This window comes from Chlorocebus sabaeus, chromosome 2, assembly GCF_047675955.1.
Source record: "Chlorocebus sabaeus isolate Y175 chromosome 2, mChlSab1.0.hap1, whole genome shotgun sequence".
NCBI classification, from domain to species: Eukaryota; Metazoa; Chordata; class Mammalia; order Primates; family Cercopithecidae; genus Chlorocebus; species Chlorocebus sabaeus.
The window spans coordinates 62,410,285-62,428,773 of record NC_132905.1 but is presented as its reverse complement, the minus strand read 5'-3'; the positions used below and the strand labels follow the sequence as shown (position 1 = coordinate 62,428,773).

Sequence of the window (18,489 nt, the reverse complement as noted above, 5' to 3'; positions counted from 1 at the left end):
AAAACTCTTCTAAACATAAGCCCTATCATTCCTTATTGATATGCCATGTCAGGACATAGAGAGTTGTTCCTCTCTTTAACAGCTGCAGAATACTCCAATTTATGAAATATCAAATTTGTTTTACAGTATTCTGTTGATAAATATGTAAGTTGCTCCCAATATTGAGCTATTAAAACAATCCTGCAGTGGGTGACCTTGTATATATGTTATCCTACTCAGGTGACAAATGCCCACTGGAAGTGGCATTGCTAGGTCAGAGGGTGTGTGTGTTTTCATATACAAGAATACTGCCTAATTTCCTTTCTAGATGATTAGTAATCAAGGCTCCTAACAACCCTTAAACCCAGATGGAGAAGGTAGCTTTATCCTAATTTTGCACTTATTACAGTTAAAGACACAATTTCCCAGCTGATGTGTTCCCACCCTAGGCAATCACATCGAGTAAGTGGCTCAGGTGTGACCCCAATCTGCTACCTCCTAGTAAAGTGCTCACTCCTCTTTGTCATATTATCAGCCTAATTGATGCCCTGGATGAGAAAGGAGGGAGACGGGAGGGAAGCAGGTAGCAGCAGCTGTGCCAGAGTCTCCTTATAACCAGTGCTAGGAAGGAGGAGCCATTTGTTGCTTCTTTTAACCCATTTAGAAAGAAAAACAAAGTGCAGCTCCCTGCCAGAGCTCATTTAATTTTACATAAACATGCTCTTTGAGGTTGAAGTAAATCTGACTGATATTCAATGTGAAAATAAAATATAAAAACTGTTCTTGGAGTCATTTCTAAACAGAACTTGTCTCTAATTCTAATGTAACATTATATACATTTCTGTTACATTAGGATTAGAGACAAGAGTATTCTTGGGGCAAACAGGGTATGGGTTAAAGATGAGGCACTAAAGCTCAGAGAGGACACCTGAGAGGTGACCAAGTCAGGGAGCCAAGGTCTGATCCCCACCAGTCTGACTCACAGCCCCTGTCTCTGCAACCCTCAGCTATGCTTTTTAAAGTGTGAAGAAATGCTCCAACCTCATTCTAAACTCTTGCATTGCTCTGTTCTACAGCAAAAAGCATTCAACACAAAACAAAACAAAACAAACGTCCTGTAGGGGTAGGAGGGGCTGGCTTTACATTCTCTTTAGAAAGGTTCTGCAGATGGCTCATTCTATGTCAAGCCTGTTCCTAAAGGACAGGTCTCAGCACACATGAAGCATTTAGGACTCTTCCCCCGTGTTGTGCTGTTTCTCCTTCACCGAGCAGCATCTGTGGAGCAAAGTCAGGCCTCCTGCAGCCCAGCAGAGCATGTGCCCACCCCTTCTTGGTGCTGAGGACTAAAGATGAGGAGATGAGGTATTTCGTAGTGGGTGAGTGGGGCCACTGTGAGCAAGAGTTTCCATTCTCCCCTTGGGCTGTCAGGAGCCCACAGTGTTTTATGGCTACAGGGTATCTGGGCCTGGGTATCCAGGAGGCAGGCTTCTCTCTAGAATTGCATGAAGTCAGGAATCTCAAAGGGACAATTGGGTGTGCGGTCAGTGTTGGGACTCAAGAATTCAGGGCACTTACTTGTTCTGTTAATGGACATGAGTGCATGGTGGGACACAGGAGGTGCCCACTGGGACACATGGAGGACAAGGAGGCAGCGCCTTCATTTCTCTCAGCCTCAGTTTCCTCATCTGTAAAATGGTGATCATCATGACTCCTTTAGGAGAGGGGATAGGATTTGAGGTTCTCTCTGTAAATCACCTAGCACATTGTAGGCACCCCTAAATCAAGCTGTTATTTCTTGTTATCTTGGGCCACTCTTGCCTTCCCTTGAGTCCTCAGTTTCCCCATCTGTGCAATGCTGATAATCATGCACCAAACCCCCTCTGGGTTCTGTGAAGATCGGAGAGGATGTGCACAGTGTCCTGAATGGTGTTGGTGTTCAGGTTATTACTGAGTTTTCGCAGAACAGTGGTTAGTGCGGGGCAGACAGGAGCCCAGCTGCCTGGGCCTCTTCTGGGCTCTGGTACTTCCTGGCTCTGTGACCTGGGACAAGGTGCTCTACCACAGTGAGTCTCAGTGTCTGCACCTGTTGATGATGACACTGACCTCACAGACTGGGGACAGAGACTGGAGGAGTGAAATCCTGTTCAATGCTCATAGCAGCACCAGGAGTGCAGTAAATGTTCCATAAATGTGAACTATGTGATGCTGAAGCTATGAGATGACCTCAGATAGGTCAGTGCTCCTCCAGGCCTCAAGGATACATGGGGTTTGGGGTGGGGTCTGGTGGCTTTCGATCTTGGCTGCTCATTAGAATCATCTGGGAAATTCGAAAAACAAAAATTTAATCCAGCCCAAGGCTCCCTCCTTAAAAAATGCCAGTTTAATTAGTCTGACATTAGCCTGGGCACCCAAAGTTCTTAATGACTCCAGAAGATTCTAATACACAGCCCCCTGGCAAAAGTGGTCCCCCATTTTGCTGAGCATTGAGAGCAGTTTTTCTGGGTGTGGATGCTTCAGAACAACATGGGCCAGAGACATCTCAGAAGGCCCCAGTGGCCTGGCTCTCCCACGGAGCAGGCCTTAGGGGCTGAGGAGGAGAAGCCTGGTTTAAGCCCTGCTCAGGTCCCAGCCTCAGTGTTGGGAACAATTTCAACATGTTTGTGTTTAAACAAGCACTGGAATCCCAGCAAATACTCACTCCTCAGCCCCAGGATCCTCCCTGCCCCCCACACACCAAGATGTCATGGAGGAGTCTGTTCCCTATGCCTTCCAAAATGCTTCCAGCTTCTGTAAATAGTTCCTCTGGAGAGAGGCATCTGTGATGCTGTTTGTGTTTTGAAAGCCAATTTGCCAAACTTGTTTCCTGAGGGGACTGTTCAGTAAAGGGGAGAGAATCTTCACTTGGTTTCTGCTCCTTTTGTCATTTGGGTTTGTCATGAGCTACAGGGAGCAGGGTTTCTTTGTTCTGCTGCCTAAAGGATAAATGTGTAGATTCAGAAGCAGTAATGACCAGACCTCCTGTTAACAGTCACAGGGGTCATTTGTTAAGCACCTACTACATGCCACGCTCTGTGCTTTTCATTTGTCTTCTCTTATCTTACCAGGGTGGGGTTTGTATCCACTTTTGGCCCTTGGCCAGCCAGGCCTCCTCTCTGAGCCTCATCCTATAAAGGGGCTCACATGAGGAGTCCCTCACATGGATGGAGGGGGATTAAAAAGATTAAAGAGAGGTATAGAGGCAGCAAGCGGCATTGGGCTCCCATAACTGGAAATTGATTACAGCCTCTCATCCCGCTAGGGTCCCCATGCTGGTGGTGTCTCGATAACTTCTCTTGTTCAAGTGACACCCTCCTTCCTGTGCCCTCAAAATGTTTGACACATGTTAGGGAGCAGGTTAATATGTGCAAAGGCAAATATGTGTGATATATGCTTCCTGGTGATTGTTGTAGAAGAGGTAGGGTAGTAATTAGCAATTTGGAGATGCCCTTTAGGACCTGTCTATGGAAAGAAACTGCCCTCATTTTTCTGATTCTCTAATCTGTGTGCTTTCAGGATGCAGGATGGGCTCCTGCCTGCGTAGATGGCCTGGGTCTGTGTTTCTTGTAATTAACTAATGATGAAAAAAGTAACCACCTTTGGCTTTCTCGGTACTCAGTGATCTTGTTTGTCAACCCAAATCTGACCCAACTGAAGACCCAGATTCCAAAACGCTCCGTCTTTTGAAAGGCAGCACTTGGCACAGATTAGGCCTGCTAACAACAACAAAAATATTGGCAGAAAGGCCCAAAGAAATAGCATTTATTCTAGAAATAAAGAATTGTACTTTGTGTACACAGAGTCAGAGAAGCGCTGAATATAGTCTCACACGGCAGTGCAGGAAAGGTTTTGTATAGGGTATTTTCAAAAAAGTTGGTTTTAGAGAGAGTTTATCGGCTGGGCAAAAATTCTAAACTGCAAACCTGTTTTCATTGGTTACTTAAAGTACTCCAGGATGAGCGAGATCAAAACCCCACGTACCTTGACTTCAGTTGTTATTCAGATCTACGGTAACATCCTGTGGCTTGACCTTTAGCAGGTGTAGGTGCAATGCTCTTACAAACTCTTGGCTCTACATTAAAGTTTTAGCCTTAATTACTTCATTTTCTTTCACAGATCCTGCTGGAATATTTGTGAAAAGAAAGAACTATATGGAACAAATTAATAAATACCTAAGAGAGATCTCTGTGTGTTCATGAAATTTGGGTTAAAGATAGAACTTTGTTCACTTATATGAAGCATCCTCTGTGTTTGATCCAAAGCAAACAGTGCCCCATTTAATCCTCACTGCATCCTGGGAAGCAGAAATGCTGTCCTATTTTACAGATGAGGAGCTGGGTGTGTCAGGCCACCCGTCTCCTGGGCTGAGCAGCCTGGTTCCAGCTCTCACAGTGGCACCACTTCACCATTGTTCCCTGTATTGGCTTCTGTAAATGCCCTCTCTTGTTGGGAACAGGCCCCTCAAAATCTGGCCATAAACAAAATCTCTGCAGCACTGTGACAAGTTTGTAATGACCATCATGACCACACTGGAAGGTTGTGGGTTTACCGGAATGAGGGCAAGGAACACCTGGCCCACCCAGGGTGGAAAACAGCTTAAAGTCATTCTTAAACCACAAACAATAGTATGAGTGATCTGTGCCTTAAGGACATGCTCCTGCTGCAGATAACTAGCCAGACCCATCCCTTTACTTTGGCCCACCCCTTTATTTCCCATATGGAATACTTTTTAGTTAATCCATAATCTATAGAAACAATGCTTATCACTGGCTTGCTGTCAATAAATACGTGGGTAAATCTCTCTCAAGGCTCTCAGCTCTGAAGGCTGTGAGACCCCAATTTCCCACTCCACGCCTCTATATTTTCTGTGTGTCTTTAATTCCTCTAGTGCCCTGGGTTAGGGTCTCCCCAACCCAGCTGGTCTCGGCACTGTCTGAGATTGGCGAACTCTCCAGGGGAGGCAAGCTAGGACCAGTCAATACACAGAGGGAGACCAATCAGTAACTTTGTTCCTGCGCCCAGATTGGTGGAAGTCACCCTGTTTAGAGAGGAGAACTTTGAACTCAAGTCTGGACTTCCTCACCTCTCAGAGCCTTTCCAGCCTGGTTTGTAAAATGAGGACACCACCCTCTCTGTATTATTAGAAGGATTAAAAACTAATGTCCATGAAGGTTCTTAACGTGTCACACGCTCATCATTAGTGATGGTCATCTCAGTCATGTCTCCTGTTTTACGATGCTCCTTTTGTAGCCAAACCCTTTGCCTCTGTGGTATCATGCACTGCAGTGAGGACCACAGCTGAGCACACAGTGAGCTTCACCTGTGAGTCCCACAGCTTCTCCCCCTGAAACATCACCCCGAAATGGTTCAGAAATAGGAATGAGCTCTTGGGTTTCCAGATCAACGTGGACTCTGCAGGAGAAAGTATGTCCTATAGCACCTGCAGCACAGCCAGGGTGGTGCTGGCCTCTGGAGACCTTTGCTTTCAGGTCATCTGTGAGGTGGCCCATGTCACTTTACGGGGGGCCCTCTTTGTGGGACTGAAAACTTGTCTCAGGCCATTCAAGGTAGAGAATCCTCACTCCTAGCCTCACCCCATATCTGGCTGCCAAGCCTGCTCCTCCTCTCTGGCTTTTATTCCAGGGCTTAGATTTCCTGGAATCGAATTCCAAACTGTGCTGCTCACCTTCCATGCACCTAGATATACTGGTCACTTACTATCATTTTCATGGCAGCAGCTAGATGTCTACCCACCAGGTGCCAAGCTCTGTGCTAGATAGTTTCATTTATTTCACCAAGAACAACTACAATTAATGAGCACCTACTATGAGCCAAGCCCCTACGTGCTTGGTGATTTCATTGATTTTGCTGCAGTTATGACATTTCAACTGTATGCCAGGGGTTGTGCTTGTAGGTTTAACTCATTCTTAGCCTAGTAGGAGCTACTAGTCCTTGAGCATCTACTATGTGCTGGATGTTGTGCTTAATAATTTCACTCATATGCAAAGAGCACCCTCAATGTCTGAGCACGTGCTGCCTGCCTAGCACTGTCCTGGTGACGCCCTCACTGTGGTGGTGGGAGCTAAGTTATGAGCCCTCCCTGTGATCTATCTGTGCCACAGGGTCAGAGCTTCTGCCCTGTGCTGTTTCAGTTCCACCCTTCTTGGATGTTACTCAACAGCCCATAAAGGCAAGGAACCAGGTGAACCTCACCTGCCAGGTGAAGAATTTCTACCCCTAGAACCTACAGTTGACTTGGTTGGAGAACAGAAATGTGTCCCAGATAGAAACAGCCTCCACCCTCACTGAGAATAAGGATGGCACCTACAACTGAACAAGCTGGCTCCTGGTGAACGTATCTGCCCACAGGGATGATGTGTTCACCTACCAGGTGGAGCATGGTGGGCAGCTGGTGGGCAGAAAAAGCCTTGCCCTAGAGGTCTCAGTCCAACAGAAGGAGCAGAGCTCAGAGGCCACTCTTGGTGAGGTTACTCCTCACCAAGAGACTTTTGTCTCTTTCCTTAATGTTAACAGTAATAGTCATGCTTATTATAAAATAACCTAGAAAATGTATAAATATAGAGTAGCTTTTTAAAGTCAGTTGTCTACCCCAAATCTCACACTCCAAGAGTCGCCATTACTAAGAGTTTGATGCACAACTTGGTAGATCTTTTGACACAAACATATATTAAAGGAGGAAGAGGGATACAGAGAGATCATCTGTTCACGGAGTCCTGTGTTTTGCCTTCTGTCTCAGACGGTTACTTATGTTCTCCATTCCTTGTCAGATCAGCCTTCCTGCTGTTCTTTCTCTGCCTCATTTTTGTTCTGTCCTAAACTTTTCCATCACATCTGCGACCTCATCCCAGCAGACTCTGGCATCTGCTGTGTGAAAATCAGAAAAGGCATTTAAGACTGGACCAGGCCCCACATGGACCATGACTGGTCACAGCATGAGCCTCTTCTGTGTCCTGATGCTGATATTTGACCAATAATAATCACGACATCCCTCTGCACATTCACTATGTGCAAATTTCTGTTCATCTATACTCTCCTTTCCTGCTTCAAACATCCAGTAGTTTGGAGTTTTACCGAAGGGAAACTCAGAACTTGAGGAGCAATGGAGGATGTTGAGACGTTGTTGAAGATGTCTCCTCATTAGACCAGGAGATTAGTCTAAACGAATCAAGGTAAATCTGAGTCGCTGAAGACAGGGCCAGTATCAGCCTATACAGCAAATCTGTGCTAATTAGAGAAATATTCCCTTCTGCTAGACATTGTCCCAAGGACCTGAAGTTGGCCGATATTCCCCTCTCTTTGACCAAAATATGTCCTGTTTCCCTCTCATACAATACCAGGAGGGGTCTCTTCTCCAGAAGACTTTTCAAAGGCTCAGATTCCTCCCGTGTGCCCTAAGGCATTAGCCTCATCTGCTGGGTCCGTGCTGGGTCACTGATTTGTCCATGTCCCTGCCTGCTGGAAGAGTGAAGACAGGAATTGTAGGACAAACAATTTCCCCTATAATCAGAGATGCATGGAAGGTGCATAGTCACGTCCACTGCTCATTCAGTCATGCATGCACCTGCAGTTGCAAATGGAGTCCATCCTGGGTGATCTGATGATTGAGGACGTTTTTCTACAAGATCAATATTGTTATCACAGCTAATAAAATTAACAAAAATTTCCTGATATCATCTAAATTGGGTATATTTTACAATTTTCTCAAATCTTCATTCCTGGTGTGTGTGTGTTGTGTGTGTGTGTGTGTGTGTGCGCGCGCGCTACAATTGGTTTTAATTCCTCTTTAATTTTTTAGTGAAATATTCCTGTGAAAGGCCGGGTGTGGTGACTCACGCCTGTAATCCCAGCACTTTGGGAGGCCGAGACGGGTGGGTCATGAGGTCAAGAGATCAAGACCAGCCTGACAACATGGTGAAACTAAAAATATAAAAATTAGCTGGGCATGGTGGGCACGTGCCTGTAGTCTCAGCTACTTGGGAGGCTGAGGCAGGAGAATCGCTTGAACCCAGGAGGCAGAGATTGCAGTGAGCTGAGATCAGGCCACTACACTCCAGCCTGGGTGACAGAGCAAGACTCTGTCTCAAAAAAAAAAAAAAAAAAAAAAAAAAAAAAAGAAAAAGAAAGAAAGAAAGAAATATTCCTGTGAAAATATCTGGTCTTCAATAAATATTTTCAGAAGTGTTAAAATTATCAATTCAATTTCCTTAACATGTTCATGCATTTCATAATGAGGGGGATACATCCTGAGAAATGTGTCATTACCTTGAGGGAGGATAGGTAGTCAAACAAGTGACCATGTTCTCATGATGCAGCAACAGTGGTGGTAGAACTGTCAATACAGTAAGACTCAGCACTGGCATTCTAACTGAGCTGATTAAAACAAAGCTATCTATAGTAGGGACTTCCCCTCTGTGCATTTTGATTTTACCTGTCCTCAAACTGACCCTTTTCTCATTATAATAGTAAAAAACACATCCCTGGGTGGAGATTTAAGATGCTAATGAGCTATGCAATGTATGAACAAGCATGTACAGCTACTGCTCAGGTGCACCCAGAAGGCCGCCCAGAACATGCTTACTTGCAACACTTCTTTCCACCTCCTTATGAATAAACATTGAAGACTCCCATAAAGGGAGCCTCGCTAGTGCCAGTCTTTGCTGTCTTATCCTTATGAACAGCCAGTCTTGAATCCTCTCTCTCTCTCAGGAAGTACTGTCTATTCTGTACCTAACTTTCAAAATATTATTTTCCTTTTGCAATAAATTACTCTATGCTGCATCTCCTTTGCTGTGTGTCTCTTGCTTAAATTTTTTTAAACTCAGAAGACAAGAACCAAGGTCTCACAACAGCTTTCAACAAGCTAATTTGCTTTTGGTGTGACCATCACAGAGTGTACTTACACCAACCTAGAAAGGATAGCCTACTATACACCTCAGCCATATGGTATGGCTTCTTGCTCCTAGGCCACAAACCAGTACAGCATTTTACTGTACTGAATACTGTAGGCAATTAGAACACAGTAGTATTTGTGTATCTAAACATCTCTAGCCAGATATTTTGGCTCACACCTGTAATCCCAGCACTTTGAGAGGCCGAGGCAGATGGATCGCTTGAGCCCAAGAGTTCGAGATCAGCCTGGGCAACATGATGATACCCTGTCTCTACAGAAAAAGATTAAAATTAACTAGGTGTGGTGATGCACACCTGTAATTTCAGTTACTTGGAAGGCTGAAGTGGGAGGGTCACTTGAGCTCAGGAGTTAAAGTATGTGGTGAGCCGCGATCACACCACTGCACTCCAGTCTGGGCAACAGAGCAAGTCTCTGTGTCAAAAAAAATAAGTAAGTGAATAAATATTTCTAAACATTAAAAAGTGCAGTAAATCTACGGTATAAAAGACTTTTTTTATAATTTTTTAAAAGATTTTTAAGAATGGTGCACATGTATTGGGCACTTCTCATAAATGGAGCTTGCAGAACTGGTTGCTCTGGGTAAGTCAGTGAGTTAGTGGTGGATGAATGTGAAGTCCTAGGAAATTACCCTGTGTAGACTTTATAAACACCATACACCTTGGCCACACTGAAAGTATATACATTTTTTATTTTTAATTTTCTTGAAGACCTGGGGTCTCACTGTGCTGCCCAGGCTGAAGTGCAGTGACCACTCACAGGTGTGACTCCACTGCTGATCAGTACGACAGTTTTCACCTGCTCCATTTTTGACCTGGGCTGGTTCACTCCTCCGTAGGCAACCTGGTGCTCCCTTCTCGTGTAGGAGGTCAGCACATTGATTCTGAACTTAGTGTACACACTCAGTCCAGAACTTCTGGGCTCAAGCAATCCTCCTGTCTCAGCCTCCTGAGTAGCTGGGACTACACATACGTGACACAATGCCTGGTCTAGGCTATGCTAAATTGATTTTTTAAATATTTTGCCTTGTTCAATAATATATTAACCTTAGCTTGCTGTGACATTTTTATGTTATAGAGTTTTTAATTTTTTAACTTTTTTACTTGTTAGTAACAACACTCAGCTTAAAACAAACACATTTTATAGTTGTACAAAAATATTTTTTTCTTTACCTCCTTATTCTATGAGGCTTTTGCTACTTTAGAACTTTGTCTTTTGTTTTTCTTTTTTAAACTTTCTTTATTAAAAACCAAGATATCCCACATACATTAGCCTGGGCCAACACAGGGTCAGGATCATCAATAGTGCTGTCTTCTACCTTCGTGTCTTGTCCCACTGGAAGGCCCTCAGGGGCCATAACCTGCCTAGAACTGTAATCTCCTAGGCGCACAATGCCTTCTTCTGGAATCCCTCCTGAAGGATGTGCCGGAGGCTCTTCTTGAGGAGGCATCACTCCTTTCAGAAACAAGTCCATGGCTTCCTTGCATTGTATGAATACCTGAGTACTAGCTCTCTCCGCCCTCTCCTTCCAGTAGGAGAGCCTGGCACCAGGAGATGGGGTGACTGGGAAGAAGGAGACTCTTTCCCCAGCTTCCGCCTTGGGTTGGATCCAGGGCATCCAGGACAGGACTCAGATTCAAAAGTTTTGGAGCCTTGTTGGGTCCAGGTAGCTTTGAATGGGGTAAGTGGAGGTCCGTCCCAGGTGGCCCCTCTTATGGCCCCTCCTGTCTCATGATTTCTAGGACTCATGCCAGCTCCTACTACCCCACTCCTTGTAGCTCTCCTCCTGGACCCCAGGGCGCTGCTGGTGGTTGATGTCTCTACCATCTAACATCCACTGAAGCAGAGGACTGACTGTAAGTGTGAGGATAGAACGGCTGGCCAAGGGTTGCCCCATAAGGGCAAGGCCAGCTGGAGAGCCCAGCTCCCATGTCGTGCAACGTCAGGTTCAGTGGAGTTTAGAGAAGGTAACCGAGCTCCCTGCACACCCTCAGGAGTCTCAGGAAACCCTCTAAGAGGCTCCCAGTCCCAGGAAGTGTGTGGGTGCTGCAGGAAGTGGGTTACAGCAAGGCTGTTCAAAGGTGTCCTCGGTGCCTTTGGGGCCTATGCGGGAGGTGAGAAGAGGGTGCTAAGTGAGGGGCAACTCTGTGGGTGGTCCCTTACAGGCCATCTCTAGATTATTTGATGCTGGACTCCATTCTAAGGAATCCCCACTGTAATGTTGAGAAGCCCCAGATAGGCAACTCTGAAAGCTGTTCCTGCTCTGATCCTCTGAGTGCCTGAGCAGAAAAGATGCGGAAAAGGGCGACAGGACTTAGGAGGAGGGCTGAGCTGGCACAATCCTATCTCAGAGCTGCCTGTCCAACCACCACAGACATCTCAGGAGGAGACCAGCACCAGGAACATAACAGGCTCTCCAGAAACATTTCTTGAAGGATGAGCAGATGATTAAACATGGACGTGTTTTCCACAGCTCCTTCCTTCCTCCCCTGCCATGTGGAACCCTCAGTTTCTGCCACTTTGATGCCCTAGAGTGGAGTCTTCACACATGGTACTGAGAAGGGGCCAAAGAATGGGGCTCTGGGCATTGACTCACAGCATCCCCCTAGAATGTGAGAAACACACCAAATATGAACACACCAGGATTCCTCGCATCCATTATTTTGAGACAGGCCATAAACCAGACTCTCTCCAGCCTTTCAGTAGTTACTCTGTCTTCTGGATTCCTGCCTACTCCATCTCCCCAGCCTTGTTGAGGTTCTCTATGTCCCCTGAATACAAATGAACTCCCATTCCAGTTTTAAGGAAAAAGACAATTCTCTTTCCTCTTTGTTTAAGCATCCAAGATAGTTTGAATATTTGTTTCCTCTAAATCCCATGTTGAAATTTGATCCCCTATGTTAGAGGTAGGGCCTGATGGGAGGTGTTTGGGCCATGGGGGCAGATACATCATGAATGATTTGGTGCTGTCTGCAGTAATAATTGAGTTCTTGCTCAATTAGTATTCACAAGATTTGATTGTTACAAAGAGCCTAGCACCTCCCTCTTCTCTCTCTCTCTTCCTTCCTCTCTCACCATGTGATGCCAGTTCCTCTTTGTCTCCCACCATGAGTAGAAGCAGTCCAAGGGCCTCATCAGAAGCAGATGCTGACACCATGCTCTTGTACAGCCTGCAGAACCACAAGCCAAATATATCTTTTCTTTGTAAATTACCCAGCCTCAGGTATTTCTTTACAGCAACACACATGGACTAAGACAGCGTCCTACTCCTCCCACCTACAAAGAAAGCAGTTCTCCCTCCTCTCTCTGGGATGGAAACACTAGTTGTTTCTGACAATCTGCAACTTTCCTAACCCTGTTGCTTATGGCAGGAATGCTGTGACAGTCCAAAAGCTTTGGAGTCCTCCTCGATTTCGTTTACATTTACATGCAATATTCAATTCTGCTTCAAAATGCTTATGTCCACTGGTGAGATGACAAATGTATAACAGTTGACTCTTCAAAAGGATAAAGAAGGCTGATTTATAGCGCTTGCCAATTTTGGTAGTGTAAATACTCCCAATATGGCCAATTCAAGCTTCCAACAGTTTAGCAACCGGATTGCAAAATTCCTGAAAGTTTGACAATTGGCTCTCTTGAACCAGCCCAAGCCTGAGTTGTGTTTATAACCTGTGTGCTTCTCACCTCCATCACTCCTTCCTGGTCCCAATCAGTATCATCTCTTCCAAACTGTTGCTATCGTCTCTACTGGACTGCAATTTTCAGTCACAATGATTTTTTTTGGAAAAGTCAAATCGTATCATTCCTCTGCTTCTTCCCCAAAACAGCTGCATGGCTCACTCTTTTCTTTCCTTCAAGTAAGTTTCTGTTCAAATTTCACTTTATTAAAGACACATTTTGTAAACCATGGTTAGGAAAAATTGTCGTTTTCCTCTCTTATCCTAGAATTTCAGTTCCTCTTATCCTGATCAGTTTTTCTACTTAGCACTGTATTATATTACCACGTGTGCTTATTTTGCATGTTCTTACTTTGCATGGCAGTGCAGGATTGTAAAGATAACTGGAAACCATGAAGTCCTGGAAAACAACTCTACATTCAATGGGAAAAATAATGGTTGTTCTGTGATCTTCATAATTTTTGTCAAAATATTAGAAACTGTCATATTGTCAGTTAGAAATGTAGCAGGAAGTTCAAACAAATATTTAGTACACTGTAATTCAAAGCATTAGAAACACTGAGTGTCAAATTGTTTTATTTCTTTGTAAAAATATATCAACAGTAATTGGAACAGTGTTGCCTTTGTCTTGTATATTTACTATACGGAACAAGCGAAAGAACAACAGGACACTCTGGTATATTTTTAAATGATTACTTTTCCTCTCCGTGTCCTGGAAGCACAAGTGAGTATTTCTCCCATATTCACTCTGAGGAGCTAATCAACTTCCCAGAGGTAAAACTCACAAAAGTGTGGGAGACCTCCGTTATTGGGTCCTCCTGGAGCCTGTTTCTAAGACTGGCCCACACTGAGCCTCAAGAAATTCTTCAATTACAGTGCAGCTTTTCCTCCCCGGTACTGGTTCCCACAGAGGTTTTGGCTTTAGGAAGTTGTGATTCTCTATATCACCCTGCCCAGCTCCCCAGTTCTGGGGACAGTGGTTTGCCCTGTGATCTCATTTTTTCTGACAGATCTAAGAAGAATTGTCGTTTTTGATTTACTCAGCTTGTTCCTTGGTGTTGTCTTAAGTTACTTTTGCAGGGGTTGTCCAGGGGATTTGGTTTCATCCCAGAAGTTTGCTACAGCCACAAGCCCTCAAATGTACCACACCTGGAATTATGGTCTCTGAAGCTGCAAGCTCAGTCCTTAGCTGCAGAGCCCTCTCGGTCTGGGCTGTCAATGAGGAAGGGTCATGGGACCCCTGGCATGAGATGAGTGCCTCTGAAACAGCAGGTTCTGGAGCAGTTGACCTCTCTCCAGTACTAGCTAATGCTCCCCAGGCCTGGGAACCCCAAGCACAGACACTGACAACATCCCAGAGGTGGCAACTGTGTCCGCTTCCTCTTTCACAATGGAGGATGGTCCCAGTCTCAAGGTCCTTTCTCCCTACAGCTACCTCACTCCTCAGACAACATAGCAGGTGAGCAGATGCCCTCCTTTCCTGCAGAGCAGAGTCTGGGTTCTCTCCATGAGACACAGTCTGACAGGGCAGGCCATGTCCATCCCTGTTTCCCAGCCCATCTGGACAACCCCTGCCACTTCCTCTGCTGCCAGGACTCATAGGTGAGTGCAGCCTGCTCTACACGGGTGTATTTCTACATGATGCCTCCTCACCCTCTCAGCCCATCTCACCTGCTCCTGTTGATTTCCATTTGGGAGCCTGTCTTCTCTCCCATCCCAGCAGGAGACAAGATTTGGAACAGCTTTTCCATGAGCATTTGCATAGACCCTTATTGGGGTCATATTGATTCCCCCAGACATCATGCCTGTACCATGCCCCTGGTGCTAGTAATGACTCCATGATTCTAGGGCTGGACACATGACCTCAGCTTGTTGTCGTGGTACTCTACCTCCGCCAGCCACTGGCCAAGGTTGTCACGCTGCATCATAAGTGCTTGAGGGCAGAGGATCTGTTTTTTTAAATTGTTGCTATAACCAAAACACTACCTAATAACAATAATATCTAACTACTATCTATAATGATAAAGGTAATACTGAATATATAACTTTTAGGGGACACGGTCAGATAGTATTAAGTAATTTGTATATATTGGTTCATTTAATTCCCATCACAAACTTATGAAGATGGTATGATTATTCACTTGGGGAAACTCAGGAAACAGGGAGGTTAATAGTGACGCCAAGATCATACAGCTGGTACCTGTTAGAGCTGGATTTCAGACTAGGAAGTTTTGATTCCTAAGCCCACAGTCTTCCATCTTTAGTCTTCTGGAGCATCCAGCTCCCAGTTTCTCATGTGTCCCAAAGTCGTCCCTGATTATCTGCACCTGCTGTGACGAGTCGGGGTGAAACATGGCAGACAAAGAAGAATTTTAGCTCATGGACTCCCAGGCTCCTGGTCCTCTCAAACATTCAGATTTTATCCATGCTTCCCCAAGTCAACCTAAATTGAAAACTCAATTCTCCACATGATTTCCACAAAAATTGTAAGCATCTATTTACTTAGTTGATCTTTACTGAAGGATTGAAGTTCACAAGAAGGCATTTGCTGCTCTAAGCATAGATTCTGCCATCTTCCTGACACTATTCTATGTATTTTTGAGTCATATATCCCCAATTCTTATTTTTGGAGACATAATACTTTATGACTCATACCTCTTAAGCTAATGTAGTAATGTGGCTAGGTAAAAATAGAGCAATAGGAAAAGATATACCACAGTATTGTGGTATATTTTTACCTATCCACGTTACTTTGTTTGGTTGTCTCTGTGCTGTATCATAGATTTCCCCTACATAATCACCCAGTTTACTAACTTACTATTACACTTATTTATGTATAGTCAGCTAGTCAACCTATTAAGTTTTTAAAAAAATGTCAGCACTGATTGTGTTTTCATTTCCAAAGTCTGTGTTTTGGTATTTTTTCAAGAGGATTGTTGTTACTTCATGCCCGCCTATTTCTGTTTCATATTAACACATGCCTGATGTTGGTTTATGAATTTACTTCCCTCTTCTTTTCCTTATAAGATCATTAAGTATACTAATTTTAAAGAACTTTACACATTTTTTTTTCATATTTGCTCAGGTGTGAAGTTCTTTTCATTGTTATTTGTTTTTGAGTTATTGTTTTTCTTGAATTTGTTAGCTGCAGTGCTGTTCCTCAAATCTTTGGGGATTCTTGCTTGCACTGCCGTCTTCCCAGGAATAATTTCTCACGTGATCATGGATTGTCAGGGCCTCGTGGAGCATTGCACCTGCCACAGCCTCACTGCAAGGGCTGCTCCTAATTGAGACTATGGCTTCTTCTCTGCTTTCTTCCTGAGGGATGCCTCTCCCTTCCTATGAGAGGTATCATAGTACAACCATTAAAAGCGAAGGCTGTGGAGTGTGGCAACCTATGTTCCAGTTCTAAAAGCTGGGTGATCTTGAGCAGATTCATTACTCTCCATGTGCCTCGGGTTTTCTCACCTGTGAAAGGAGGTTAATGGTTGAGCTTACCTCATGGGGTCAGAGCAATGATTTAATGACATTACCAATGGAAAGATGCTTGGCACCATATCTGGAGCACAGGACACTCTCAATAAATGATAGCTGTTGTAATTCCTTCATGTCACATAGAGGCCAATTGCTTGTATTCAAGTGTAATTAGACATTGATTCATATATTCTTTTCATTTTGTGTTTTCATTACTGTGGATGTGGAGAAAGAGGGGAAGATTTCACCCTGTATACATCTGCCACATTAAAACAGAACTTTCAATTAAAACATGATAACATTTACAATTTGATTTGACAATTATTCATGACAGATTAAGGACCTAAAACCCACATGTGAAATAAGGATTCTGGACAGGTCTTTCTTAGTCATAGATGCTGGAAGAGAAATCATTTATTTTAACAAGGGGGCTTTTCTAAAGCACAACCGTGGCAGAGAACCAGTGGACTCTTACTGCACACAGAAAATAATTATAGCCACTTTTTTTTGCTTATAATTAATTATAATTCAAGCATTCAGTATGGCTTGTATTATTCCTACCATAGCTCTACAAGGTGCATATTCTAACCTTTATTTACATATAATCAAACTAAGGCTCAGAGAAGTAGTGTCTTTTTGAAAATCATACAGCTGGAAATTGTAAGAGGAGCAACTAATCTATGGATGAACAAGGAGCAGGATTTAGAGAATCCAGAGGGAGAAATTGATTTCAAGGTGGCAGGAGTAGTCCAAATATACCATATAAGCTGGGTCTCAGGAGGCCTGAGTTGCTGGGAGAAGGCCACTGGTCGGCACTCAGCATGCAGTAGGGATCCATTCAAAAACAACATTTGAGTGCCTGCTCTTCACCTGGCACCGTGAGTATCAATAATGACCTACTGGGTTTCAGGCATGATATAGTCATTATCTCTTTAATTGTCACTAAAACACTGCAAAAAAAGACTTACTATTCCCAGTTTAGGAGATTGAAACTGAGCATAGAAGGGCCCGTGTGACTTCCCCAACTCCTTGGCACACACTCTTGGTGGGAGCATGGATTTTTCCTCTTTCCTCATTTCCTATCTGAACTCAGTGGCGAATGAAATAGGTGCTCTGTAGGTAGAAGAAAGGGTATTGAAATTGATATGACAGCCCCAGGAACCTGCCTACCATAATCTTCCCTCATCATAACCCTATCCCCTTTCCAGAACCCACAATCCCCACCTCCCTCCACAAATCAGTTGATTATTACCCCAAACCCAGTTTCTCTCCTGGAAGGAGTCAAGAAATAATTCCTTCTGCTGGGTGCAGGCAAATGAAAGTGCTAAGGTCCTCAAGAGACTGAATTTGGGCTAAGTTTTGCCAATTATAGGAATAAAAGGTTGGAACAGAAAATCATTTCAGGAGAAGATCTGGTTCCTCTCCAGTGTTGAGCAGGTCCTGTGAACCCTTCTCCTACCTCCAGCTGAGTGGCATTTGGTTGAGGCTGGTGCAGAACGAGACCACAAGCCAACCACATCCTAGAGTCTTGAAATAAAGACTTTAGAAAACAGTTCCTAACAACAGGTCTTTCTTGACTTAAAAGCCCCAAATGGCAAATCACCAAGAAGACCTGAAAATGGGGTTGGGGTCATGAGGAGGGAGCACAGGCCCCAGGCAGGCAGGGAGCATTATTTCTGCTAACCTGTCTGATTCTCCTGAAAATGGAGCACAAGTAACTCCTTGCTTTGTAGCTGCCTGCTGTGCCTGATTTGTATGTCACAATCTAGAAGCCGGTTACTGTTGCACTCCATCACAGCCACTTCCTCTTGAATTGAGGGAGGCAGGGCTTGTCTTCTCTCTTCAGAGAAGGGACTGAGATCTCCCCAGAACAGACGTTTGAACAGAGCAGGCTTCTGAGGTCTCCAGAATGCCTGTCCCAGCCTCCTGGTCCCACCCTCCTGGTCCTTTCCTGCTTCTGACTCTACTGCTGGGATTTACAGGTGAGCATTGCATTGGGCTAGAACCCTTTCTCCCTGCCTTCTGGACCTAGCCTTGCCTCTGGACTTGCAGCGATTTCAGATCAGCACAAGCACTGCCAAGGAAAGTCAAGGACTGGACATTGTCCAAAAGCAGAAGATCAGGGAGCTGAGCACTTTCTCTGTGGATCTGCAGTTGGCTACCAGAGGCATCAAACCTTGTGATGCTTCTGCCACCATCACAATTACTTACATTTTTATAATATTTTATTTGACGAACACAGAAGAATCATTATTAAATCCTTACCTGTCTTGAGTCCTCCCACCCACTTTCCTGTGCCCTCCTCCTCTTTAAGAAGTTCCACATTTCATACTTACAGCGCCCTATATTCCTTTCCTAGGGCTTCCATAACAAAGCACCACAGACTCAGTGACT

General features: G+C 44.4%; 1 protein-coding gene and 1 pseudogene across 3 annotated transcripts in view; both read left to right on the top strand.

Annotated features, from left to right (window-relative positions):
* Positions 1-7,350, top strand: part of LOC140708634 (signal-regulatory protein gamma-like) — a 55,397-nt pseudogene extending 48,047 nt beyond the window's left edge.
* LOC103215816 (signal-regulatory protein gamma) overlaps positions 1-18,489 on the top strand; it is a 98,282-nt gene that overhangs the window by 8,014 nt on the left and 71,779 nt on the right. Inside the window, exon 1 of one of the 3 annotated variants that reach the window (XM_073008873.1) lies at positions 9,673-18,077. The exons of 1 other annotated variant lie outside the window; for it this stretch is intronic. In XM_073008873.1, the coding sequence (XP_072864974.1) occupies positions 18,005-18,077 (73 nt within the window). In that variant the 5' untranslated portion in view covers positions 9,673-18,004. Of the gene's footprint in view, positions 1-9,672; positions 18,078-18,489 lie in introns of those variants that run through there. One more of the 3 variants, XM_073008849.1, reaches the window with a different exon arrangement.